The 18,031-nt window shown below is 36.1% G+C and overlaps 1 protein-coding gene across 2 annotated transcripts in view; it reads left to right on the top strand.

Annotated features, from left to right (window-relative positions):
* The window catches only part of peng (Pumilio and CPL domain-containing protein penguin), a 71,008-nt gene that overhangs the window by 10,176 nt on the left and 42,801 nt on the right, over window positions 1–18,031 (top strand). For both annotated transcript variants that reach the window (XM_083136807.1, XM_083136808.1), the window contains exons 2-3: window positions 4,481–4,523; window positions 11,063–11,206. In XM_083136807.1, the coding sequence (XP_082992933.1) occupies window positions 4,511–4,523; window positions 11,063–11,206 (157 nt within the window). In that variant the 5' untranslated portion in view covers window positions 4,481–4,510. The remainder of the gene's footprint in view (window positions 1–4,480; window positions 4,524–11,062; window positions 11,207–18,031) is intronic.

Raw genomic sequence — 18,031 nt, 5'->3', positions numbered from 1 at the left:
GTTCCGATTTACTTCTACATTCATTCCCACGCTTCTACGATATTTACTGTCGCTTGTCGACTGAGAATATCTTGTCCATGAGATATGCGTAAGGTAGTTTTCAAGTTGGTTTTGCAACATAAATAACTATTTTTCAAGTCCAAACAGTGCTCATTACTTTAAGGAAGGTTCAAATTTCGTGTGACAATGATTTCCAAAATTCTATGATAATTAGTCTTTCTGCTAGGAGTAATCATAAAACAGTCGGAACCGTTACCGAAAAATGCTTTTAATAACCTCAACCTATGACCACGGTAACTTGTGCAGCCAAATATTTACCATATTTCTCGAAAATTAAAAATTTCTGCATATTACAAATGCGAATTGTGTTTTCAAAGTTTGCAAGCTTATTTAATACTAAATTCCAATCTTTCTCTTTCCTAATCTTTCTGTATGTTAAAATTTTCAAAAATTATCTTAAGTACGTTCAACTCGAACACGTAAGTTCTAATTACATAACAATTAAATATATATGAACGCTGACAATTTTTCAGGGATGTTTGATACAGTTTTAACTAATTTTTAAAATAAAGGTAGATTAAGCAGAACTGTAAAGATTGTATTTAACATTTATCAATGTTATTTCTGTATTTTCAAATTTTCTTGGATGTGAAGTCAATATTCTGAATTAATAAGATAAAGGACGATTAGGTCAGAAAACTAAATATTAAGCTTTTACAATGCGCTGTGTTAAATGTTGGTTATGCTCGACCAGTCCTGTGACATCACAGAAGCTGGTGTGAGGCCCGTAATATTTTGGAAACCCATTTACAGTTTTTGGCTTCAGATAAATTGAATACCCCGGCAGGTACTTAATGTACATAACATGAAATAAAAACTAATTTCCCGATGTTATAGACGAGCAATAAGATTTTATCAATATTTTATAATATAAACACAAAATGTAATATTCTAAAATTAATTTTGTGAAGTTTAGTAAATCATTTTATAAGTTTCATGTCTGCTGCGGCCTGTTACTTGTCCATAGTCCAACTGTTTGATAACTCTAGTGACTTACACATTAGCTTTTCCACAGCCTACAGTACACAGCCTAATCTAGACATTGTTGTTGTTCTAGTATTTGATATTTGCATATTGCAACATTGCCATTCCGTCGCTTCACATGTCTTAACATTGAAGTGATACATTCATTTTGCCACTACACATCATCGCACACAAAAAATTTGAAGCGTTGCCATCGATACAGACCTGGGCTGGTTGAAAGTATTTAATGAAATTATTGGAATGCTAAAAATCATAAAACCCAGGGTTGCTTTCCTCCGCATTTGGAAACCAGGGAATTTTGCAGGTCGTCTGGAATTTACGTGCATTTTGGAGTCTGCAAGAGAAAGAGTTGCAAGATGAGCAAGCAGTTCACTTCCACTTCTAAATTTGGTTCTTCTGATTCCACTCCCCCCCCCCCCAAAAAAAAATCAGTTTAGAAACTTGTTTCTTTCATTCTTATCATTCTCAGTCTTGTGCAAATTTATGGCTCCTCTGTAAAAAAAAATCACTTTTCTAATAATAGATATTAGAAAGAATATCAAAGTAAAACTTGCAGTCCAGATATCTGATTGATAACTAAAGTACATGACTATATGATCATAATTATCTGAAAGGTTGGTGAAGATGAATTTATCATCTATTATTTTATAGATCTTAGTCTTGTTTTCATTTCCTATAGAATTCCTATATGCAACAAAATTTCTCCAGATGCTGTGTACTTATAAATGTAAGCAAGAAGGCAGCATTTTCTATGACATTATAAATCAGCCAGAAAATGAAAAATTGTGTATGGTTTATGAACCTTTTCTGTTGTTTTTATATTGTGGAGATCTGTTATGGTGAAATAATAATTCTGTTACCTTAGCCTGGCTAGATGCTCGTGATTGTAGCACCCAATTCATGTGATGCTGATTGTAATTTTACATTGCACTCTTCGAAGTTTCACGTGTTCTTGTGTGTGTAGAAATTGCTAAGAAAAAGTTGTGAAAGTGAATATTCATAATAATAAACAGATTATATATTTAATTGAAAAGCACAAGGTTCCAAAGCAAAAATTGTGATGATAAACGTGTCTGGAAAAATTTTAATTTTTGGACTGGAAATGTCGGGGAATTTCATAATCAAAAAATCTTAGCAACCTTGTAAACCTGACCCGTCTAACGTTACTATGAAAGCATTTAGTGAAGCACGATATGTTGGTAGCAAAGTATTATCAACACCTCACTGCAAAGCTTTTTAATCGTCAGGAAGTTATTACAGCCTGCATGAATTCCACATGTCTCCAGAATCTTGAAACATTTTAGCAATTGAGAATTACACATCAACCCACCACATGGTAAATGAACCAATTCTGAAAACCCCTTTGTACCTCACACATGTGATGTAGATAGCAGCAACAGTTTGTAACTAGATAAGAGTAAACAAACAGCTGGTGGTAAGTAAAGAAATATGTAGTGAATATTATCATGACAAAGTGAAACATAAATCTGTATGAGTAAACATTATAAGAATTTGACAAGTTTACATTCACCCAACTTCAGTTTTCTGCTACACTCGCATGGCAAGTTAGCCCCCTTCCGCCAATATTTTTAACCTCACCAGAGATGATTTTGAGTCATTCAATCGTGGAAATTTATCACTTTCCTGCATAGAATTTACAGTAAAAAAATGCATGACCCACACCTGGGTCTCGGACATACCATGCCATTGCTCTGCCACTGAGCCGGCCTGACATTATCTGAGTTTTCGTTGTTTAAACCGGTGTGTAATAATGTCTGTCAGTGCTAACGCAACAGGATCTGTTGCCTTTGAAACACACTAGACATCAACATTGCCTGGTTCCTCCAAGTGTAGAGATGTAAATTCATTAACATGTGGCTCATACCACACAGGAGATGTACTATGTAGAATTTTCAGTGAAAAATGCAGGCTTGACCAGGATGAAAAATCAGGTTAAACCAGAATGGCTGGGTAGCTCAGTGGATTTTCTCCTGTGCTATTTATACTTAAATTGGTTCTGTACTGGTTTGAAGCACTTGGTATGTTCTCCTCGGATCTCCCTCCCCTCCCCTTCCCTTCTTCTCCCAGCTATTAGTTGTGAACAAGGTATCATGGAGAGTCAACTAGGCTCCCTGCAGGGTTGCCCTGTCAAGAAAAGTGAAAAAAATATGATACTTCAATAGTAAAGTTAATTAATTATTTTTCGTGATGTGAATACAGTAATTGAAAATTTTAAAAAAGTACTTTTCTAGGAACATCCTTTATTAGTGCTCAAGTAAAATTTGAAATATTTCTGTGAATTGGTTGTTGAGATAATCATGACCAAAATGTACACAGGCTTGACAAGGAAAACACATTTTTGCCAGGTGTGAGATTACCTTAAGCTAAGTTTGAGAAAATGCATTAAACTGCAATATACAGTGTGTCTCATACGTAATAGCGCAAACTGACACAGGTGAAAGTACACAATAGAAGAAAATAACATGGGTCTGCAAACGAGCCATTTTTGAGATAATCGTGAATGTGTGCTTACAAGCCGCCACTGACTTTTCATTGTTTGTAAACGTCATCCTAGTTGGTAAAATGCTAATAATGTGTGCAAATGTGTGGTTACAAGCCATCACTGATTGCATTTTGTAAACACAGAGTGCTTTACTCCTTGCGCATTCTGAGGTTTGCTCTTTCTTTACAAAACAGAACATTTCTGAGAGATGGCGTCAGTACAGATAATTGTACATGCTTGTGACCAATTCCGAAATGAACCGGGGGTGTTTGAAAGCATTTACCAACTAGGATGACGTTTACAAACAATGAAGTCAGTGGCGGCTTGTAATCACACATTCGCGATTATCTCGAAAATGGCTCGTTTGCAGACCCATGTTTACTGAGACTTTTTTGCTTCTATTATCGTGTACTTTCACCTGTGTCAGTTTGCACTATTACTTTTGAGACACCCTGTATGTACAGTGTTGTGGTAAACCAAAATAGTCCTTTTCAGATATGGAAATTTACAACGTGCAGCTGTAAATAGCACTACTCAACTTAAATCATGCTTTCACTTGAGTTTTAGTCATATGTTTTATGTATCATTATGCTTGTTTTGTTTTGTTTGTCGAAGGGGAAATTTCTAGGCTGTGGGGTGATGCTTGGTCAAGTTTGGGTTAGGAGAGGCTGATGTTTAAGCAAATTATCTAACTGGGGGATGCTTTGTAGTTTTTCTTAACTGGGTAACTGCATTACTCTTTTTATTCTTAGATTTATACTGACCTCTTATCAAGCATGGATGTCATTGAGTTTGTCCCATCAACATTTCATATTTTTTCATTATTCATCCTAACATGTAAGAAAAGCAGTGATCGAAATAGAAAAGAAGTAAAATTTCCTGCACTCATAATAAAATAACAATTTAACTGATGTATTGTTATTTTTATTTTAGATAGTTCATGAAAGGGGACACTTCAACAAAATGAAAAGATCACGTAAGTATCTTTTGTGTAAACCATTTAAGTTAGTCTTATAAATCCGGTTGAAATAACTCTAGTATACAAAACCTTCTGTAGGGAAATGTAAACAAAATTTAGTGGCTCAATTTTATATTTTTTAAAATTTTCCTAATTATTAATATTTTATAATTTTTATGCTTGGTGTTATAAGTTTATCTTCTAATGATTTTGAAAATATTTTATTACATTTTTCTTACCATTATTTACAAGAAAAGAATATTTTCTTATGGGTCTTAGGAAAAATGAAACACAGTTTGTTGTTTCTTTTTTTTTTTTAAATAAAAACCAAGAAACTTGTTGTTTGTTGATAACTAGTTACATGTTATAAAATGTACATAAGATATTTTGTTGCTGACTTGAAATCACTTTTACAAAGAAAAAGCATAAGGTAGTAACTTGAATATTACATAGAACATGATCAGTGGTCAGCAGCAGCGTGCTTTCCCACTACATGACATATTCTGACATATCTAGTTGAAACATTTTTTTTTATTTGTATGATACCTACTGCCGGATTTAAAATTATAGATACTAGAGTTTGGACTCCAATTATTAATTAACTAGTAGACCTACATAAAAACGATTTAAATCAAGATTTAGCTTATTCAATTCTAGATTATATGCTAACCAATTTTATTTCCGGGTATGCCTTTTTTTTTTGTCATGAAAACAAGAAAAGTGCCTTTCTTATTAGTTTTACAAACGATTGCTCTCTTTGAAATTCTATAAATACAAAACAGGTCCGATTGTGATGAAATTTTAGTTTCCAAATTTTTAAAATTCTTAAGAAAACCTGAGTTACATGCAAGCACCTCATTTACTGACCTCTATTGCAGAGTGGTTAGCACAGAATTTTACAATAGCAGGTGTCTCGGGTTCGAATCACAGCCTGGACATGTGTGTTCTTTGTGAGTGCCCCTTCATCAATATCATCCTTACTGTCGTTATTAGTCAAAAGTGGCAGAAGAGAGATGCTAAATATTCAAAATCAAATCATGTGCCTTATTTGGTGTCCATGCACACACAGAAAGTAACTTTGAAAATGAAAGGTGCTTTTATTCAGAACAGTCAATTGTACTCATTATTGATTCGCATCCCAAGCAACGCTCAGGTCACGGTACACTCATGCTCCATTCATGGTCAGGGGTATCCACACTAGTGCTCAAGTATGCCAATGGTGTTCCACAATTATTATGAGTTTTCAATGACAAGACTTGACTGTTGTAGCATGGGCGTTTAGAAGAATATGAGAAAAAGAATTATGAAAACTGAAATGGCTGTGGGTTCATCCAATTAGTGCAAGCTGCAATATTTTTTTTTAATGTCACTTGCATCTTTTGAAAGCATACTGAAAAAAATTGAACCTTCACTAAAGAAAGAAAACATGAAATTCCGTAAAGCAAGCTAAGTCCCAGCATGGGGCAGCCTTTATGGCAGTGACCTGCTGTTGCCATGTTTACATACAAAGAAACTTGCCATCAAACAGTTAATTAGGCCTACCCATGTTTGGGTAACAGATGCAAACTTAGAATCTCTCCTCTCTAAAGCAACCAGCAGGAATACAGGATTTTGTCAAAATAGCCTTTCTGCACTGTGAAAGAGGGTTGAGAGATAGCATGGCCATCTTGTAGGGAAAAGCTCGTAGCATGTCTGAGGTAAGAAAAATTCAGTTATACAGTGCTTATTTATTACTATCCTTGAAATACACAAAGCTACAAAAAAAACTTGAAATTATTTAGATTTCAGAAAGAACTACTTTTGCTTTCCAAGATTATCCAAATGCACAGATAAGGTATAAAACCATGAATAATATAAAACAGAATTTTCGAATTTATACACCTGCACAAGGTCTACTCTGGTCAGATATTCTTTCCAATTAACATGATCAGAGCATGAGCTGAGAGGACCTTGAGCAGACGTCTAGGCGTGAGTGCATTCATTTAAAAATTATGTTCACCATGAGCGGAGTCTGACTTGAGCACTAATGTGAATCAAGCATATATGTGACAACCTTCCAGCAAAGTCGGTTGATTTAAATCGGGTGATTAAAAAAAATCACTTTAGATAAATAATTTATAGAATAATGGACATAAGGATTTTGTAGATATCAAAATCACTTTTGGTGAAAGTACATTAATCTCATAATCATTTTATGGTGAAATGAAATTAAATGAAGGGAAGCAAATTATATGTACTGATGGTGTGAAGCTCACATGAAAGGAAATGTAATATGTAAACTGTTAACATACTTAAATTTATTTTGATTTAAAAATTAAATAATTTTTATAGACAAAAAAAGCAAATATTTTGTGTAAAAAATATACAAAATACTAATCATGTTCAACCGTAAATAGTGTCATTTTCATTAAAGTGTAAATAAACATAGTAGCTGATATTTTGCAAACTATCATTAGAAAAATTACCAAAGACTAAAAATATTTTTAAGTTACAATTATAGAGTACATCCAGAATGTTTTATTTTCACTGGAGGAAAAGTTACTAAAAGTATAATAGTTTCATTAACACACTCAACAAACATATCCATAGTAGGTTCATATATATACTATCAGAAACAGAAAAATGTATAATTACATATAATATTTTATTTGCTTTACTCAAACTGTTGAAATATTTTACATACAGGGCCATTTACTTCAAAGAGCCTTTCTATATATATATATATATATATATATATATATATATATATATATATATATATATATATATATATATTATATATATATATATATATATATATATATATACACACACACACACACTCTGTAAAAAAAAATAGCATCACTTCATTATTTTTGGTCGTCAGCATTTCGCTCGTGAATTATCAGTTGTTTTATTGATTTAATTCGACTTGTTGATTTGTTTTCCTAACAATTATATAAAACACTATATCTGTACAATATATTTTTATTATTTAAGTCCTAGTTACGTACATAATGTACTTGACAGAACTAATAACAAAAATATAGCTTGTGGAACGTTTTCGCACAAAGACAATTTTTACAAGTAAAAAGATTGAACAAAGGTTTTAAATGCATCATGATATGTCAATTTGAAATGATAGTAAGTAAATACATTGACTAGTGCTTAGTGTGGCCACCCCTGGCCTTCCTAAGTGCTTCCAACCTTTGAGGAATGCTATGAATGAGATTTTGACAATATTCGACCTCAATTTCATTCCAAACATGTACAATTGCTGTCACAAGTTCCTCTTGTGACCTGTACGTCTGATTACCAAGTTTTTTGCACATAATAGCCCACAGGTTTTCTATAGGATTCATATCTGGAGAGTTGGACGACCACCAAAGTCTTTCAATATTCATATCATGAAACCAGTTATTCACCACCTGAGCACGGTGACAGGTTTCATTATCGTCTTGAAAAATAAAGTAGTCCAAATTCTGTCCAGAAAAATGATCTCCTGCAGTTTGTAGAACTTTCCGATTCAGGATTTCCAGATATTGATCAGCCTTAACGGTCCATGTGCAAATATGCATCCTGCCAATCCCTTTTGCAGAGAAACATGCCCAAATCATAACACTGCCACAAAACTTTTGACTTTCTAAACTACAAGATTTTGCAAGTTCTTCTCCCTTCCGCATCAACAGTTTAACTGAGCTGTCATTTCCTAGCAATTTAAATAGTTTTTCATCAGAAAATATCACATGTTCCCAATCTGTATCATTCCATGCACCATAACATGTGACAAACTCTCGTCTAGCTTTTGCATGTGCGTCAGTTAGTCTGGGTTTTTTACGTGGGACGTGTTTAGAAACACCCTGTTTCTTTAGTCGGGATACTACAGTAGCATGAGTAAGATTAACTCCCACCTTATTTTGAAGTTTATGTGCAATTTGGCGTGAACTCATTCCTCTGTTCTTCAGTGCCATGTCCTTTATCATACGATCCAGTCAAGGTGATGTATTTTTCTTTCTGCCACAGTGATTTCTCAGTGATGATTTTCCATGTTCTTGTTACTTTTGCAGGCAGCAGCTAACTGTGGATTGATGCAGTTGAAGTTGTCGACCAATTTCTCTCTGAGAATGACCATCCATATGCAAAGCAAGAACCATTCCTTGCTTACGTGGTGAAATGTCACACTTTCTGCCAATTTTTTTTTCGAGAAAACATGCTCAAATACACTACACACCACCAGAACACTTCACAAATATGATAACGTATCCAAACTGTCAATAATGAACATGTAGTTGCAACATAAAACACGTCACAAGTTGCACTACTAACAATCGTTTTACAGATTTCTGACAATTGATTACAAAGCCTTGCAGCAGTAACTGATTGCAACACCCTCTAGCGGACACTCCAAGCACTAAATCAACAAAAGAATAACACCACACTATGCAGTGATACCAGACCAATGCTTCAATCAATTGATTTCAAGTTGTGCAGGAAAGATGCATGCATGCGAAACTCAAAATTGTCAACATCTGTAATAAGAATACAGTGATGCTAATTTTTTTTACAGAGTGTAAATAAATCAAAGAAGGTAAAAGGAAACACTCACCGGACAGTAGAAAAATTCAAAATTTTCGCTAATTTCATAGCATCATCGGTGTGAGGAGAAAGAGACGGTTCCGGTTCCGTCTCTTTCTCCTCACACCGATGATGCTATGAAATTAGCGAAAATTTTGAATTTTTCTACTGTCCGGTGAGTGTTTCCTTTTACCTTCTTTGATTTTTACTTAGCCCTTTTGGCCCTCCTTGCTTTTATATATATATATATATATATATATATATATATATATGGTGCGAGAGACCATACATGCAATTTTAAGCTTATTTTTAAAAAAATCTATTTAAATAAAAAAAATAATCAAAAAATATTTTTATATATGAAAAACATGACTTTTATTCACCCTGACCTTCCTACATAATCTTGTTCTCTCCCTGCTCATTCCTTAGAAACACATTTTACACACATTTTCGGTTGGAAATTAACAAAAAGTAGCTTCTAGAGCTGAGATTGTCCAAATGTTAAACTTGATTGCAAATCATTTTAAAAAATTGGAGCTTAGGATTTATATTAAAAAGCAGGGTGTTAGTTCACAGGGATGTCCAGAATTCTATAATATTCACATTTCGCTAATTCCACAGAAATGTACACCAAAGTGAGTTTCAAAAATATTTTTTTTTACCAACTCCTTGAAATACAAAATGTTGTTGGTAAATCTTTAAAAAACAAGAATCAGCAACTGGTATCAATGTATGAGCAACAATCTGTCAGCACTCTCGGAGGGAGTGTGAATTTGTTAACCTTTGCTATGCCGAGAGGGTCGTCAGAATGTAACCCCGGTTTCGCCGAAACCTTTTGCGCGAATTTTAAATTCGTACACTTATTTGACAAAAAATGTTATAACTCGTAGACTATTTGACCAATCTACTTCGGGTAACTTTTGTTTTGCAGCTAAAACATCAGGGCATGCAAAAAATCATAAATATGGGGAGTTTTTTCACATATTCTATAATGTAATGCACCCGGGAACATGAAATGACTTTCATTCGGTTGAGAAAGGACCTTTCTTTGAAAATAAGGCTAAAGTTTGCCCCCCTTCCCAAAATAGTGGAGGAAGAGGGGACAAACTCCCCATTTATATGATTTTTTTAATTGAAAGTTCGGGGCCGCGGCCCACCCAACCCCTCTTATTGCCTTTGGCATTTTGATTTCTGCACGGTTGCATGCCCTGTTTTAGCTGCAAAACAAAAGTTACCCGAAGTAGATTGGTCAAATAGTCTACGAGTGTTAACATTTTTTGTCAAATAAATGTACGAATTTAAAATTCGCGCCAGCTTCCATAAGTAACTTTGGAGTCGGGGGGGGGGGGGGGGGAGAGGTGCATCCACATTATGTGCCAAAGCTTTGTTTAACCCACTGTAAGTGTTTCCGACCTAAAAGAAAAGTATGAAGAAAATAAAAAACAGGAATTTTGTAATCAGCTGCATGGTCGATATATCAACCAAAATACGAGTAGAGGAACCTCTTTTTTGGTTATTGAAAAAGGAAGAGTAGTATGAGTCACGTGATTAATTTGTTAATTTACTTAATTGTTTACTTTATCAACATTTTAGCTGTTGGGGTTTCTCTGCTATTACAAGTAAAGTCAGATGGTTGTATCAAATTGTATTTTACTTCGTACTTTTCACTTCTTGATTATGGGGTGTAAGGGGTACTTTCCACGTAGGCACCCAAAAATCAACCTCACTTCCATGCAGTACACCCTGGACTGCCTTTTGCAGATGAACGAGGCTCTAGCTCGGTGCACCCTTCTGGAAGGGTGAGTGAGTGACCTCTGCCTCTTGTTACCTCGGCCTGTTTGTTCGGCTGAGGAGCAGACGACGCTAGAGTATTGGCAATAGTGTGCGAGCGACGTCTGCTGTTAGCCCACGAAACACTCTTTCTAAGGCTTCCTGCACTATAACAACCTTTATGCTTATGTGCAACTGTTGGTTTTTCATGATAATGAACTTGCATGTTTCAGATTCAGGTTCTGCAAATGAACCAGGATCAACAGGTACTCCTGCAAAGAAGCAAAAAACTTTCAAGAAACCAAAAGGAACCTTTAAGAAGAAACAAAATAAACCACATCAAAATAGTGTGAAAAAAACATTCAAAAGACAAAAAGGTAAGAAATCTATTCTGCTGGGTGAACCAAAGAGACTGGTTGAATGTAAGAAAACAGCCAGCTGAATATGGGAATTTATGGGGATGTCTGGAATTCTATAATATTCACATTTGTAAAACAAATGTTCCCTTTATGTTTGCAAACACAAAATTGTCAAGAGAAGTAAATTTTACTTTTCTGTTTAAATATCTTCATTGCATTCGTTTACAACTCTTCTAACACAGGTGGCCTCCCCGATGGTGCAGTGGTAGCATCGTTGCCTTGTAATCAAGGGGTCCCGGGTTCGATACCCGGTGGAAATGGGCATCGCCAGAAATTTTCCTAGGGGGGTTGAATCAAAGATGTCGAGGACACCCCCTCCCCTCAAAAATATTGTGATGCAGACCAGTGGCATATGCAGAAGTTGTCAAAGAGGGGTTCATTTTTATAATTATTGCATTACCGATATTTTAAATTATGTTATTGTTATTACTATTATTACTACTGCTACTACTACTAGTAAGTTTATTATATGAATAATATAGTACTTGTTACAATCAAGATTACATAATAGTTACTTCAAACATTAGTAGCAGTAGCAGCAGCAAACACAGTAGTATAAGAAGCTTCAAAACGTGTGAAAGTTACGAATTAACAGAGTTTCAGTGTTGCAAATTATGAAAGTTTCGGACCAAATTCAATATCTCAAGACCAATGATGCAAAATGAGGTGAAATAAAGTGCTTTGTTTATAAATTGCCATAAATTGAAAAAAAGTAGATGAAAATTTCCAGGCTGGTCGATCGAACAGTTCGACCCCTCCCTGCCGATGCCCATGCCGGTGGAGGCGCATAGTGGTTTGGATCCCACTTTAAACTGTAGGACCAGTCCGATTAGCCTTTCTGTGCATAAAGTGGACTTAAAACAACAAATCAATCTTCTAACTCAGAAAAAGTAAGGAATCAACAAGTAGGTCAAGACGTCAATAAAAAATAGGGATGGACTGAAAAGAAATTTTGGCTGATACCGATAAAGTACCAATATAAAATTTACTGATGCAAATAACTGATACAATGAAATCTCAGGTATATGTTTTATGGTGAACAGAAGGGTAAAAACGTATAACAGAAAAACATATTATTAAAATATAATTAAAATGGTAAAATTAAGTACACAAAGAAAGAAAAGGAGTACTACATATATACCAAAGTTTGCTGTATTGGACTGATCTGTTCTAAATCGTTATTGTAAATTCACAAATTCACGAGAAAGAGACATTGAAGGTGCCGTGGGGTGAAGGGGGTACAAGCAAGGATTACACGCTAATCCATTCAGCCAATTCCCTGCAAAAAAAACATGCTGAACATTATGACGTTTATTTCGATCTTATGTTTACTGTAACTCTCGTTTCCCGCTTTATACATTTTCCAAACTCTGCCAATGACATAATTTGTCGTATGCCAGTCGACGTCTTCTTCCCCACTTCCTTGCTTTTGTAGCAGCCTATTCATTCACCCTGCGACATTGAACTCCTGCCTTACGATCAGGGAACAAGCAAACTGTTTCCAAAACGATAGTCATTAAATGCTGCTTTCTCTAGCGTTTTAACAAATTCTAAAAGCGTGACTCAGGTGTCTTTGTTGCGCCTCCCCCCACAAAAACGTATGCAGACAGTTGAGAACATGGCTCAATCACTATTCCCATTTCTTTATCTACGTAATTCTTCCTAATAGAAGGGGGAAGGAGAGAGGGAGCGGGGGGGGGGGAAACTTGATTGGAAAACTTTTCTTTGGCAATCCCGGTTATCCGATATTGGTTTAGGAACGAGTGAAAAAAGTCTCTAATCTCCTCTCACAATAGATAATTAAAATCTGCAACAGTGCAGGGCCAGCTTCCGTTTGAAAGGAAGGGGTTTAAATATACTTTTTTTTAGTAGTCTGCCCTAATTTTGCCATCTTTTCCTGCTAACAACGTTCTTTTTTTGGAATACTGGGACAAGGGTGAGGGGGTTATGGTCCCACCAACCCCCCTTGGGCACCTCACTGTGCAGGGCTATTCACGAAGTAGCCATCTTTTTATTTTATTTTTATTGCTCGTGTCGCAACTTTAAAAAAAAAAAGAAAACCCTGAAATTACAGTGTTCAGAAATTTTGCGTAATTACGGAATTTCGCTTCTAGTGTCCGCCCTATGGATGCTGGATGGACAAAATTTTGAGGGAAGCACAACAAAATTCCACTCTATGAGGATATGTAATGCTCGTGTCGCAACTTTGAAGAAAAAAACTGAAATTACGGCATTTGGAAATTTTGCGTTATTCCAGAATTTCACTTCTAGTGTCGGCCCTATGGACGCTGGATGGACCAAATTTTTAGGGAAGTACAACAAAAGATCACTCTGAGGATATGTAATGCTCGTGTCGCAACTTTGAAAAAAGATTAAAATTATGTCGTTCGGAAATTTTGCGTAATTACGGAATTTTGCTTCTAGCGTCGGCCCTGTGGACGCTGATGGACCAGATTTTGAGGGAAGCACAACAAAAGACCACTCTATGAGAATATGTAATGCTCGTGCCGCAACTTTGAAAAAATATAATAAAACTGAAATCATGGCATTCGGAAATGTTGCATAATTACGGAATTTCGCTTGTAGCGTTGGCCCTTTGGACACTGGATGGACAAAATTTTGAGGGAAGCACAACAAAATACTCTATGAGGATATGTAATGCTCGTGCCGCAACTTTGAAAAAGTAAAACTGATATCATGCCATTCTGAAATTTTGCGTAATTACGGAATTTCACTTCTAGCATCTGCCCTATGGATGCTGGATGGACCAAATTTTGAGGGAAGGACAACAAAGAACCACTATGAGCATATATAATAGTCCTGCCGCAACTTTGAAAAAAAAAAGATGGAAATTATGGCATTCAGAAATTTTGTGTAATTGCGGAAAAATTGGAACTTTGGGATTTTGCCCCTGCTTACCCCCTGACCTCTTAATTGTCGGAAGTTACTTAAAATGTTACTTTTTGTTCATTGTTACATTTACAATTTAAATTTTTAAAAAAAGATGCAGTGGTTGAGCAGTTATAGCCTTTTATCTTCAATTTATCCCATAGTAACAAAAGGGAAAAAGTTCTTATTTCAAATGGTGCTTGCAGAAAGAAAAAGGCACACAGTGTATGATTGCTGCTTTACTTCAAAAACATTCACACGTTAAAAAGAAGTCGCAGTATTTAATAATTTGTTTATTACGATTTCGTTTTGCATAATATAAAGTACTGCAACGTCTCCGTCTTCAACAACCGTATTATCTTAAAATATGACTGTAATAAGACCCAACAGAATTCCCCCTTCCTGCAGGCTGCTGTTGACTCCCCCTCCCTTTCTTCAGCTTGTTTGTAATGTTTAGGACAGGCTGGGAAGTGTGGCGCCAGTAACTTGTCTGACAGCTTGAAAGATATCAATCTCCGATCTGCTTAGGCAGATACAACTTGCAGAAGACAATGCAAAGAACAAATGCAGGATTATTTAGCACAGGTCAATCTTGTTGAAGGGTGCATAGCCCTTCCGCTTCTCTCCGATGCAAGCAACAAAAATAGAATTCCAAGTCGAGAGTCTGGTCCCATGGTTGCAGCTGATAAGAATACCTGTATGAGAATGGGTGGCAGATGTTATCATCACGGAAATCTTGAACTCCAAGAGCAGCATTCTTTCGAGCAAGTCGAGTTAAAAACGTATAACTGAAGTCTTTTCCTTGTTGGGACTGAACTTGTCGAACGTATAACTGGAAGAAATCGTATATCTGGAAATCGTATAACTGAAATATAATAGCACTGACCCTTATGGGAATTGGCAGTGACCGCCACAAAAAAAGTACTAACGAGAAAAACGTAATATTGCAAAACATATAATTGCAATTTCACTGTATTCTACCGGTCTGATATAAAATTCCAAATGGTCCTTGAAGAACCTGAATAGTTGATTGACTTCTTAATAAATGTGTTTTTCGAGATGACTGCAGTACAATAGGAATTGTATACACAGCGCGGCAATTTGAAATCGAGACTGGTGCTGTAAAAAATAAACAAGTGTTCATAGAAAGTTACTTACCTGGGATCATTCAAGATAGGACCATCCTGCATCCACACATCATTGCGCCCTGCCCACCAGTGCATGGAAGGATTGCTGGAATTCATTTTGTGTTATGTTGTTTTAAATCCTTGTCGCAGCCCTCTTGATGGTCGGTACATCATCAAAGTACGAACCTTTGAGTGCAGATTTTAATTTAGGAAATAGAAAATAATCACACGGGGCCAGATCTGGTGAATAGGCAGGATGTGACAATATACGGATTCCCTTTTGGGTCAAAAAGTCCTTCTCAATCACAGCCTTGTGACTTGGAGCATTGTCATGAAGCAGACATCAGGACGGGCATCACATGTGTTATTTCCATCAAACGTTTCATAACCTCAAGATAAAATACTGCAGTAAGAGTCTGTTTGTAATATTGGTCTTTAGGAATGATTGTCCTCATTTTCTCAACCAATTCCGGTGTTCTCACCATCCTTGCTGCACCTGGATACTCGTTATTTTCAATTGACTCCCATCCTTCATGTGAAACACCTGTGCTATTCAAATGCATGCGCACAGGATAAACAATTGTCCCCATACACTTGGCTGCAACATGTGAATTGTTTCCATAGCAGATTTACCCAGGCATGCACAAAACATGATGTTTGCTCTTTGTTCCATGTTGAAATCACGATGCACTTTCACGACATGTGCCCACACTCAACAATGCCACATGTGGCAATGTCACTCAAGGTCAACGAGCTCTGCACCAATTGTTCGTGAGATACCCCTCACTTGTTTGCACCACAGAATGCTTGTACAAGGAAGAAAATCAGTCTCGATTTCAAATTGCCGCACTGTGTATTTAGACATTTACTTTTTTAAAGTATGGAGATTATCCATAATAATTACAACACAATGGCAGAATACCACACTAAATTATAAGATATTTATAGATATATTGGATCAGTATATGCCTATAACGGCCCTCCGGTAGAGTACTGATTAATCTGTCCCATCCTTAATGAAAAGTGAAGAAATTATCAGTGGCGATGCTAGATAAAGGGCAACTAGGGCAAGGCCCCACAACAATTTTAACATAAAAAAGTTCATCTGAAGAGGCGAACGGTATATAACTAAAATTTTCGTTTTTTTCCTCAACTCCTACGTTACTGCAACCAGATTTACAGGGTGTGCACCCTGTGCGAGGTTAATATATTTCTGCGTCCTGTTTGAGAGAGTCAGATCTCAGCTCTGCCCTGAGACGTGACGTCACTAACTGATCCTAAGATTTACAGCATAGGCAAGGGACGGTATCCCCTCACAATGGAATAGTGCAAAATTCGTAGCAGTCTTTGGGCAGTGGATGAGGTGCCCTGCCCATTCATGTTTACAATTTTACCTTTCAGTGTTTCCAACGCTTGGCAGGCACTTCATTCATTCTTCCAGCTAGAAAAAAAATCCATCGAATGCCTTTCTTCGCGCTTGTTCCGGCGACCTGAAAAGTTGACAACACTTTTTATTGCACAAACTAGTCCCGCGGTGTTTTCAAAAAGATCCTCCTTCCTTTCCAAGGGTTTGGATTTGAGTTAGTGTGTGAGTTTGCGTTGCGTTCCATCTGTGTCCGTTAAGGTCGCTTACCTCGGATTTTTAGGTTCTAAAAAGTGTGCTTTTAGGTTCCTAATACAGGCTCTAAAAATCCTCAAAAAGGTTCGAAAAAGCCTAAAATAGGTTTCAAAAAATCCTAAAATAGGTCCTAAATATCTCGAAAAATCCTGAAGTAGGTTAAAAAAAACTAAAATTAGGGTCTAAAAACCCTAATATAGGTCCTAAAAATCTTAAGTTAGATCGAAACAACCTGAAGTAGTAAAAAAAAATGAAAAAGTTCCATATTCCTGTAAAATGGTGATTAGGTATAGTCACCGGCAATGAAAATGGGACACCTATATCCTGAAATACTCACTATCTTGCATAACGTTATGTGTGTTGCCTAACCCTATGGCGGTACCAGAATATGCCATTGGAAATTTGCTATTAAAATCCACTCTTCGCCGTATAGTTAGGCAACAGTCTTTTTTCGTGTTGTCCACAGCAAACTCCGCAATTTTGTCTGTAAGGATCATCTTATATGCTGAAAATAATCTTTCAACAAAAACGTAGTCAGTGGTGCAAACTTCAAGGCTGAAATGTTAGTTTGCAAGGCGTGAATGCCACAAAGCACCGAAGTGACGTGAAAGTGAGACCACACAAATCAGACCCCTTAGGATTGTGCAGGTAACAGTGGCAACAGACATTTTGTTTTGTTTTGATCTTTGAAAATCACAATGAACTTGGAAGAAGGGATATCGACAGACAGTACGTTTCAAACACGTTCATCATTGGATTTTTTGTGACGAAACAATGCAAATGCCTTTGTGTGACAAAAATCCTGTAAGAACCTTTAAAAATATATAAAAACCTCAAAAAGTCATGATGTAGGCGCAAAAACCTAAAATGGGCTCTGACAAGCAAAATAGTTTTTTTAGGCACTATAAAACTTCATCAGTTGTTGCGTTTTTTTAACGAAACGCTGACATAACTTACTATTTCTTACATATCTGTAAAGGAAAAAAAAATAGGTTAAAAACCTGAAACCCGAAGTCTACTTATGAAAAAAATAGTTTTTCACGAGTGACAGTTTATAGTGACTGTACGTGTAAAGAGGAATATAAAGGTTAACTGCCCCCCCCCCCCACACACCCAAAGAAAATGTGCCCTGCCTGCCTGGAAAGGCAC

The sequence above is a fragment of the Lepisma saccharinum genome, chromosome 15, assembly GCF_977018435.1.
Source record: "Lepisma saccharinum chromosome 15, izLepSacc3.1, whole genome shotgun sequence".
Taxonomy (NCBI): domain Eukaryota; kingdom Metazoa; phylum Arthropoda; class Insecta; order Zygentoma; family Lepismatidae; genus Lepisma; species Lepisma saccharinum.
Note: the sequence above shows the minus strand (reverse complement) of the source record. Positions and strands in the feature narration are given on the sequence as shown.